Raw genomic sequence first — 10,942 nt, 5'->3', positions numbered from 1 at the left:
AGGGAGGGAGGGAGCGCGTGTGCGCGCGAGGCGGTGCGAGCGAGCGGCAGCGAGTGCCATGGCCGGAGCCCGCTGAGAGTGACAATAGGAGCGAGCCGGAGCGCGACCCCGCCGCCCACCGCCGCCCCCGCGCTCACCTGAGCCAGCCGCCGGCGCCACAGGCCGCCCCCCCCGCTCGCAGCACCGCCGCGCCGCCCGCCCGGCCTGCCCCCCCCGGCCGCCCGCTCCGCGCCGCACCGCGCCCGCCGCTCCCCCTCGGCTCGGCTCGGCTCGGCTCGGCTCCCCCCGCGCCCCCCCGCCGCCGCCTCAGGGCCCCTCCGCAGGGCTCCGCCGGGAATGTGAGAGAGGCAGCAGCCATCGCAGGCAGGGGGCCGCGCCGAGTGCATGGGACTGAGCGGAGCGCCAGCAGCCTGAACCCGCCGCCAACGCCGCCCTGCGCCGCGGAGGCCGCCAACGCCGCCGAGGCCTACAGGCTCCTGCGCCGCCGCCGCGGCAGGGACCGAGCCCGAGCCCGGCGCCTACCACCCTCGGGCCGCCGCCGCCAGGCATCGGCCGCGCTCCGCCAAGCCCGGCTCCCGCCGCCGCCTGCCCCCGTCTCCGGCTTCTCTACCAGGAGGGTCAAGGTAACTCCATCCCGCCGCGCCCGGCCCGGCCCGGCCCGCAGGGCGGCGGCGGCGGCGCGGGCGGGCCGCCGGGGCCGGGCGGCGGCGGGGGGCTGCGGGAGCAGCAGCAGCAGGAGGAGGAGGAGGAGGAGGAGGACATGTTCCAGCTGCGGCGCTCCTCGTCCCCCCGCGGGCCCTGACAGCCGCCGCCGCCCCCCGGGCGCCCCGCCAGCCCCTCGCCCCTGCCCTGGCCACCTCCGTCGGTATTTTCGCATCCACTCGCGCTTCCACATATCACCCCCCTCCCCTCCTCGGGGCCGAGCCTCGCTGGTGCGCGGGGCTCCTATTTACCGGAGCACTTGGGGAATAAAACAGGATCCCTTGTTCCAGCAGCGCTCGCCTCGCAGAGCAGCGGCGGCCGGGCTCTGCAGCCTTCCCCCTTGCACCGCACGCGATAAATAATCTCGGATCCTCTTATTTATTTTGTATTTCCTTGTTTATTTATTTTCCTGCCCGTTGGAAAGAATGTATTTCACAGTTACATATTCCGGGGAGCGAGTGCTCATTTGGAGAGATGAAAAAAAAAAAAGATCAGTGTTTACTGTAAGGTTGTTAGGCTGGATGTAGTCTTGTTGAATTAGAATTAGATTTTAATAATTTATAAAGCAGGTTAGGGAAACTGTTACTAAATTTACAGCAGAGAAGTGTCAGTAAAGCTTCTTGCTGACACAATGATCCTGCAGTTTAAGTGATCTACTTTAGTCCCTATCCATGTTTTTTTTCTTTCTTTTTTTTTTTTTTTTGGTAATTTCATTTTGAGCGAGCGCAAACATTTCTGCAGAAATGGTTACACTTTAATGCTGCACGTGATGAGGAGATGAAAAATCTTTTCGAGGAGGTGAAACAGGGCCAACAAATTCAGCTTTAAGTATATATTTTTGCTGTTATTTCCAGATTTTGGCTTATGTAACAGGTAACTTTGTTTTTATATGCTTTTTTGGAAGACTGTTGAAATCTTAGAAGTGGGTTGCTAAAGTACAGGCCATTCTATTTCAGTTTTTCTGACTTTTTTTATTTATTAATCTTGGCTGGGGCCTGAATGCCCTCGTGATGGTGACATTTTTTCAGTGGATTAATAAAAGCTGTTTAAGTTATAGGATCGTTTTGCTGATAGTGTATTAAATTTAGAAAGTATAAGTTGATAGTGAAGTAATACCTCAGAAAAATCAGCAAAGATGGAATGACATTTTTTTTCTTTATGGTAATGCCAGCTGCATAGTTCAGCATCTGGGGGCTGCGCACGATTCCTTGAAGGAGCTATGGAGTTGGTACTTCCATTTTCTAGATAGATTTAGTGCACATTTGTATAATTTTGCATTAAACAGTTTTTATTTTTCTAAACTTGTTTATACTATCACAATAAATCATACTTCTAAAGCTTTTCTCAGAAAAGATCAATCCAAATAATGTCTATTTCAATGTGTTTAATAATTTATGAAGCATATCAGTAACCAAATATTTTAATAAAATAAGTACATGAAAATGTTCTCTATCTTGTGGAATCAACTCCTTTTAGCACTCGAGTCACTTTGGTAATTGAAGTCAACAGACACTGAGGATGAGTAATGCTTTCCAAGGACATTTTCTAAGACCCTGATCCTGCAAATGCTTATGCCGATGCTTAACTTTGCATGAATGTACAGCCCTACTGAAATCAACAGAACTGCTCTTGCTAATAATATTCATGTTATTAATGTGAATAGTTCTGCTGCTTTCAGCAGAGGTACACATGCTGGTAAAGTTAACTGTATACATAGCTGCTTGAAATATGTAGGCCAGAATCCCTCCTGTCGTCTTTTCCTTAAATATTGTTCATGTATTTCACTGAGATGTTGTAGGCCTTGTGACAGGCAGGACCAGAGACTGGTAAATACAGTCACTCCGTGGATGAATTCACTATTTAAATGTTTCCTTTCAATATTTCATAATAGTATGAAATCAGCTATAGAAGCATTATCAAGGCAAGTTTTATAGGAAGAAGCAATACTTACTTCTTAGACCAGCTGATAGAGTTGGGAAACAAACAAACTTTTGCTTGCAGAAACCCTTTTTGGCTCCTTGCCTCTCCCTGCAAACGCTGTCTCGCTTACACTATTACGGCTACCACACTGCTATTATTATAGAAATGCTAGAATGTGGAAAGACTATGGGTAGAGACTCGCCGTACAAAAACTGAGTGCTTTTAAAATGGAGAATAAAGTAGTAATATGTGAAATCTGTCAATGTTAGTGAAATTTTGAAGTGTAGCAGTATTTTTTTTTGCTGTACTTTATTACATTTCTATAAAATCCTATATATTGGTGCAGCAAATAAATGGATTTTTTTCTTCTTCTATGTCATGTTTATTTTGTCTTATACATATTGATGATTTTAATGCCAAAAATTTATTCATATGTTTTGAGCACCCATTCTTTAGCACTCACAGTGCCTTATAGAATAACTTAGTTACTCTGTCCCCAAAAACGTATAGTTTAAGGCTTCAGTTGTGGGTCCAGTGTACATGTGTAGGAAGTCCTCGTTGACATAATCATGTCAGCAATAAGTCCTGTTACAGGATTTTTGGCGAGTGAGAGACACAGATACAACAAGTGAGAGAAAAGAAGCAATACCATGGTATTGTTCCATTAGGTTTATTCCATAAAGCCTGTATATATGTTGGTGGGTTATCTCTCTTAACACTCCGTCTAGGTGAGTTGTTAGAAGGAGAATGGTGAAGAAAGAGGAAGGCTTTTGGAAAATTTAAGTTAATGTTTACCTGTTTCACCCATTGGGAATATGTTTGTAATACTTGTTTTCTTTCAGTAGGGATATGTCCTCAGCACCAACTACTCCTCCATCAGTGGATAAAGTAGACGGATTTTCTCGGAAGTCCGTCAGAAAAGCCAGACAGAAGAGGTCACAAAGCTCCTCCCAGTTCAGGTCTCAGGGCAAGCCTATTGAGTTAACTCCCCTGCCTCTGCTAAAAGGTAAGATCAAGAATGTTTTTTAATAAATAAAAAGGTTTTACTTTACAGCTGACTGCTAAACTCTAAGTAGTCTATTGCCAGAGGTTGCGCAGAAATTTTGCCAGTAATGAGAAATATTTCATGCCAGAAATGTATGTATTTAAGCTCTGCAAAATATTTTATCTGTGACTTGAGGGTGTGGTAATAGTTTGCAATACTTGTGGAAGTTTTAAATGCTAATGTTAACCTGTACCATGGCTTGAATTACCAAGGCGCATGAGCTATGTATGAATGTTTTAGTTTGTGAATCCTCACCAGTTGACCTAAATGAGCAGTAATTTTGGTAAGGGTAAATTGATTTGTGAGCAGAAGAAAAACTGCATCATTTTGAAGATCTTACCTTGTAATATGTCGGTGTGCAGCCTGTGACACTGGTGCCTAATGCAAGCCGCAGGAGTATCTTGAATGACCTACAGCAAAGCGTTGCTGACTGGGGAGCTGGGACCCCTCTCATAACATTTGTGAATGCGTAGCTCCCGGCTCCTGGTGGGTTTTGAAATCAAAAGGTGCCATGAGCATCAGCCTCTCAGGAGAAAAGATGCTGCCAATAAGGTGTTAGGCGAGACGCTACTGGTCTGAGAGAGTGCACCTCCCAGGGCTCGTTGAGTGTCTGCTGGCAGATTTAAACTCTTTCCCTTTAATTTGGGAAAGAAAACTGTGATCCGGCGTACTACTCTTGAAAGGATGCCAGTTTCTCTGTAATATCTTGAATGCTTCCCCTAAATCCCAGTTGTCACTGAATTTTAGTACAAATCTAGGGGCCAGCAGCATCTCTCAGAATTATGTCTGTCTGCTAAGGAAGAGTTGTTCACCTCCCAGAAGTGTTTCTTTTAATACTAAATTCAGAAGAGTTTTGTGTAGTTATGTGAAAATTTTTCAGTATTGTTCTTTGTTGTTACAAGTAAGGAAAGCAAGCACAGTTGATGTTGGTATTGGTGCTGATAATTCTGAAAAATATTAAAATTAATGGGTTTAGTATTAGGCCTGTCCCATTCTTGCTTTGTAGGTGTGTACATTTCTCCCATCCCCTCTCCTCTATCTGTTTGACATGTTTGGTAATCAGAGAATGGAAATACGTAATAAATATGTAATTGCACTTTGGTTAATTTCTTTACCCTGCTTCTTCATAAGAATAGAGTGGTTACAAAGAACATGTGCCTTAATGTGTTTCTTTTAATTTAAATAAAACGAGGATTCTGGTATTTGTTCTAGTGGAACTGTCATTAAAATATTTGGGCCTTATTTCTGTAACTGTAAGAGTGTAGAAGCGGCCATGCTGCGTCAAAAGAAAGGTCTGTCCAGGCTCGCTCTCTTGTCCCTGATGATGTCTGACTTTGGAAGTGCAGAGGGGAGTAAGAGAGCAGGGTAGGCCCAGAGCGATGCTGCATCAAAACACTTTCCCCACCTGCAGCGTTTTTTGAACTCGAGGTCCACCAGAACCAGTGGAGTTGACTTTGTGGTCCTCTGTGAACTTTCTTTTTATGAATCTTCCTATTTATTTTTGTGAAGGTGTGATAAAGAAGCAAATGCTCTTTTAGAGTCATTTTAAAGCTCAGTTTTAAACTTTTGCAGGTAATTGTTGATGGTTTCCATTCACTTTCTGAAACAGAGCCATTAGTATTTTGAAAGAAGTTTGGCCTTTGGTTTAAAGGGCTAAGTTACTGAAAAACGTTTAGATTTGTATTTGTATAAATGAACAAATGGATGTTACAGTTATTTCATCTATTGTAGTCCCATTCAGGGAATAAACTAGGTGTATGCACAAGCACAACAAAAATGTAGGCTTTTTTTGGGGACCTGGTCCTGCAGAAACATAAGCATATGCAGGTGTTTAATTTGACTACTGTAGCTAGTTCCATGGATTGAGATATAAAACTATAATAAGATAAAACAAACAGATGGGGGGCAGAGAGTGTTGATGAGACATTTATGATTAGTGTCATAATGAGTTACAGTGGTCCAGCTTCAAATTAAGAATCTGACCCTGCACATTAGTTTTCCCTCTTGGACTTAATGAGGATTCCCACAGGCACAGGAACTACCTGTGCAGATTAATTTGCAGGATTTGGTCCGAATAACCTATCTGAAGCAGCAGAGACTATTGAAAGAACACCGACAGTTAAAAATCATGCTACTGTTTAGAAATATTCTTGACCTACATTGATATTTGTAACATTTAGGGTTATGAAGCCTGAAAGAAGTGAGAAAACACTTTTCTTCTGCATTTGTTGTACTTTTGTTGGACAGTTGCTTGAAAACCCTAATCTTTTAAACTCTTAGGTTAACACTTATCCTCAAACAAGTGACTAGTCCTATTACTTCAGCCCAGCTACCACATGGTTTACAATTTTATCCTTATTATTTGGGTCTTTCAAATCAAAAAGAGAAGGGATTTTAGCAAAATAGCTCTTTAAAGCCCCTGAAAAATGATATCACCTTGGAGATCTAGGGGTGCTAAGTTTATTTGAACTTACTGTTTTGGGTTAAATTCAAGTTTAATTGTACTTCTTTAGAAATACTTTAGTACTGGCAATCTTTAGAGGAGAGGTCTTGAATTCAACCTTAAAGGTGTTTTATATTCATGAGGGAGGGACTTTGCAAACAAAAACATACATACTATGCTCCTTTCTGTTTTTTTTTTTCCTGGTATATTGCATATTGACCTTTGCAGGCTATTTCTTCTCTCAAGAGTAAGATTCTTATGAACTTCAGTATCTTCTTTGATTACAAGAATAAAGTATGCAGAAAAATAGATAAAGGTGTAGTCCATTCTTTGCAAGTTTTTATGCTGCGCTTGTCACCATAATGATTCGAGCACCTTCCAGTAGTGTATTAAGTGATGTGACTACACATCTGTCACATCTTATCTGTTCTCATTCCTTTCCCCAGGGGCAGAATCATATACCGTGACTGTACAGGCTTGTTTTGGTAGGGTTTTAATGCAGCCTTGTTGCTTTTTGTGAACATACATGCACACATTTCAAAAAAAAATAGCGAAGTCAGAGCTGCTCGTTTTCACTTAGTAATAATAATGTTTCAGGAAAAAGGAATGGAGGAGACAAGATCTGTTTTAATCTTATGGACAAGTCTGAATGATAACCTGGATATCCTAAATCTAATGATAATCTCATTAGATTTAGGAAATCTAATGAGAGCAACTGTGGGGTTTTCAGTATTGCTTATTCTACTAAAAAAGTATAGAAGAATGAAGTTGTTACTGTCTTTTTTAATTAGCAGAAGCGTGTGTATTGCTTAGCTTCTTGTAAATAAACATTTTATGTATGTATAAAATCTGATATGCCTTCTGAGGCTCAATTGGGCTGAGTTAAGACTTTCAAAAACAAGCCAAAAAGCTCCTCTGTACTCCTGCTGCAAAAGCTTAACTTTTCTGATAATTTAATTATATCTGTATTTATTGCGTTGTAACTAAATATATTGCCTTGTAACTAAATATAATTTGGTATTATCTGAGTTTAAAATATGACTAATGCTGAATATAACACTTCAAAAGCAGCCTTTTCTCCTTTGTTTTAAGTGCAGAGGAATGGAACAAGAAAAAGTTTACATGGGAATTTGTGATACAGTAGTTCTACATTTTCAGTATGTGTACTATTAAATACATTTCTATCCGACATTCATTTATGTTTGCATGCTCTTGCCTGGTGTATCTTACACTGCGTTATGGCTTTGATATTGACTTTCCTTTTAAAGAGGCTGTTGCCGTCATCGGGGCTGGCAGGTCCCCTAGGTAATTGGTTTGTGGCCGAGCAATCTTTTTGGGGAGCCCTTTGCTGGGAATGAAAACCTCCACCTCTGTGCCTTACTCAAACACAGCCCAAATTTGTTAACCAAGTTTGTGGCATGCCTCAAATCATACTTGTTCTAGACATGAAGTTAGTGTTTTGTGTGCATTGCATGCTGGTCTTATTTGCCGGAGGATTATTTTACTTTCATTTTGTGTAGATACTCTTTTTACTCGGAAGTCTTTAGAGGTAGATCAGTGGGGATGCAATGTAGGAAAGCAATTGATCGGAAAAAAATAAAAATCTGTATTTCAATACTAGACACCTGAAAATGGACCAATTTCAGAACAGCCTGTGAAAGGGGAAGGGGGAGTTTATTCATTTTCCTGCCAGGATCTGTAAAGGTAGGGGAGTGTCCGAGGATGAAGGTGTACAAGCAGATGTCTTAAAAAGATCACATGCGTTGTGAATACGTTTAGCATCTTGAGAATTTGGACAGAAGTCTAACATATAATTCACAGTATGTCCCCCCCCCCCGCCATTAAAAATATATAAATTAGGTTAAGCAAACCATGCAAAAATAAGATTGGTTAAATTGTAAATTGATGTATCCCATTTTTGTAATTTCAAGATGTGTGCCTATTGTTTCTTACCATTCTCCCACATTCTCCAATGACCTCATAAAATAAGTTTAGTTTACTTCTGGGTTTTCTAAAACTTGTGTATATCTAAGTTGAAAACAGGCTTCAGTTCAAAATATAGTTTTTATTTTTAGATAATTTTTCTTCCTTTAAAATAGGTACTCATAACAGAAATTCTCCAGCAACAATAACAATTGCTTTGCTACCTCAATATTATGAAATTTATTGAGCTTCCAATACATTTATCAGATAGTTTCCATGGCATTAAAGAGTTGCTGTAGTGGCAAGAAAAGAGCACACTGCATAGTCTTAAAGGGGAAATCTCTTTGCACTTGCTGCTTGCTTTTGCCTATTATCTTATTTCCCTACAGGTGAGATTTTATTATAACCTCTTCTTATGAATCCTATCTTTAGGTCAAATGCTGAAGTTCCTAAATAGTCAAAAATCCTATCAACTTCAAAACACTTTTGCGTAAATGATAACTGCAAGATGTTAGCCTTCTCTTTCAAAACCAGCTACATTTGATCTTCTTTTAATCTTCTTTCTCATAAGATTTTTTTTTTAAAAATCCATAATATTTTTTCAGAAGTATGAGTACAGCCTTCAGAATTGTACTCATAGGAAATAGTTGTTACTTTCTGAGTAGCAGAAGAAGGAAGACGTAACCTCTGTTTACTGTTGACTTCTGTGGGGATTGACTACTTGTCATTTCTGTGCTATTCTCCACTTGCAAAATTGGACTTAAAATTTGGAAAGCTTTACAAATATTAGCAAACTAGAAGTAAAATACCTAAGCTTAAATACTTTCTCCTAATTTACAAGTAGGAGTGTAGGAAATGGTAGTTACAGCTTTCCAAAATCAAATTTTGCTGTATTTCCATAATTGGAAATAGAACCTAGGACTCTTGATTTATTGACTGGAAGATACCCTGGGATTTGGTTTGTGCTGTACATAATGGTGAATCAGACATCAATCCTGTATCCAAGTACATTTCATAATTTTGCACTTCTGGTTGAAGTAAGTCTGGACATAGTGGGCTGTTGCTGTGTAAAGACTTCGGAATAGGACTGCAGTCCCAAAAGGGTGAAGGAATTATCCTATTAGGTAATATATTTCCTAAGCTGTGCGGGGTTTTTGTCATGCATAATTAAATTTTTCACTTTTTCTCATGCTCTTGGAAGTCATTTTTTGAATAGATGTCTAGCTTTCTTTTAATTTTTTTTTAATATCTGATGGTTATACAATTAATTTTTCAATAACCTTAAGGATCTTTGGCTGTTTCTGAAGTATATTTGTGTGATGGAGCTTTAGAAAATGCCATGTACAAATTAAATTCTGTCTTTCTGAAACTTTCTGTGTTAGTTACTGCCTCCCACATTTGGAATGTAGTTTGGTAGAATTAGAATTCTTGTGCAGGAGTTGAAATGCTGACCTGAGCTTAGGATTATAGTAAAGGAATACCTTTTTAGGTTAATGAAGTTGCAGTTGGTGAGAAATTCTGTGTACTTAGCCCTGTTCTTCTAATGATCTCATTTTGCATTCATTTGTCTTTATTTATTTATCTATTTGTAAGTCTGTTTAGGATTGGAGATTTTCCTATAGACTATCTAGACTTTACCATCATCAAAAACATGTGTTTTCAGTCATTATTTGTACAGTATGTCTCTATAATATGCTTCCTAGCATATTTATTTTCCTAATAATATTAGTTTTCTTTTCTACGTCCAAGTGTAACCCTATGGGTCTGTAATAGACCCTTATGTTTCTGTAATGAGTACCTCTTTTATATGCCTTTCGCAGAGTAGCTTTGATGAATGTAAATTCTGTTTTAGCCCTGTAATTATTTCTTTAAAGTATACTTGATTGTTGGAGGTATAGTGCTGCCTTTATGATTGATTATGATGTGGAACTTTACTGTTGTGAAAAGTACATTTTTCCATATCTCTGGGAAGTATGTGTTTGTGTGTTTATTAAATGTGTGTGTGTATAAAATGTGTATAATGCATATATGTTTGTATACTCACATTATATATATATATATACACATTTAATGTCACATATATAAAAATCTAGTTTTTAAGCTGATTCTGTCAATTTTTCAATATTTCATAGTTAATAATGAGATACTACTTCTGTTCATTGGTAAAGCTTAGTGTTCATCTATTATAAGCAAGTGCGTTCCTGAAAAAAGAGCACTACCGTTTGTGCTTTCTGGGGGTGGGAGGAGGACAATAAACTTTCTTTCACCTACATTTTTTTCATTCAAGCTATTATGGTTGCTTTGGCTGAGTTTTGCAAAAAATACTGAGATGTAACACATGAGAGGACTCCTCGAGTTCAATGAGTTTTTGTAGGGTTGGGTGTTTATGTTTAGTACTGGAACATCGTAATCTTGATTATCTACCTGACTCTCAAATGTCAGCAAATGAACATGCTTTATTTCATAAAAGGTCAAGGAAGATCTGTTGAATACTACGAGTCTTGTGTCAGAAGGCAGATATGGCAGGGCTTATCTTAGTTTGGACCCTCCGTGATTATAAGTGTCAGTCTTTGTTGCAGATGCAGATACGTGAGGTTTTTTACACTGGTGGCAAAGCTTGCTTGAGAAGTTCCCAAGCTTACGCTACAGTTCATACCTCTCATTTGTGCTGAGACAAGTACTTATGGGGCCACAATGTAAACCAGATCATTAAAACCAGAGTTGCACTTCTTCCCATTCCTCCTCCCCCTTTTGATTTTTTTTTTCCCCCAACCTTCATAATTTCACTGATGTGCTTTATCCAGTGTCTTCTCAAACGGTTAAATCAGCAGAACTGAAATGTTGGTGAACTTCCACATAAGGTTGGTAGCTTCTCTGTGTGTGGCTTTCCGCAAAAAAAGTATTAGAGA

At 40.0% G+C, this 10,942-nt stretch overlaps 1 protein-coding gene across 4 annotated transcripts in view; it reads left to right on the top strand.

The window, feature by feature from the left end:
- The first annotated feature begins 133 nt into the window (after positions 1–133).
- The window catches only part of PPP2R5E (protein phosphatase 2 regulatory subunit B'epsilon), a 77,032-nt gene continuing 66,223 nt past the window's right edge, over positions 134–10,942 (top strand). For 3 of the 4 annotated variants that reach the window (XM_064511943.1, XM_064511942.1, XM_064511939.1), the window contains exons 1-2: positions 134–623; positions 3,465–3,628. In XM_064511943.1, the coding sequence (XP_064368013.1) occupies positions 3,472–3,628 (157 nt within the window). In that variant the 5' untranslated portion in view covers positions 134–623; positions 3,465–3,471. The remainder of the gene's footprint in view (positions 624–3,464; positions 3,629–10,942) is intronic. The other variant, XM_064511940.1, reaches the window with a different exon arrangement.

The sequence above is a fragment of the Dromaius novaehollandiae genome, chromosome 5 (assembly GCF_036370855.1).
Source record: "Dromaius novaehollandiae isolate bDroNov1 chromosome 5, bDroNov1.hap1, whole genome shotgun sequence".
Lineage (NCBI taxonomy): Eukaryota > Metazoa > Chordata > Aves > Casuariiformes > Dromaiidae > Dromaius > Dromaius novaehollandiae.
The sequence above is the reverse complement of the archived record's forward strand: the minus strand, read 5'-3'. Positions and strand labels throughout refer to the sequence as shown.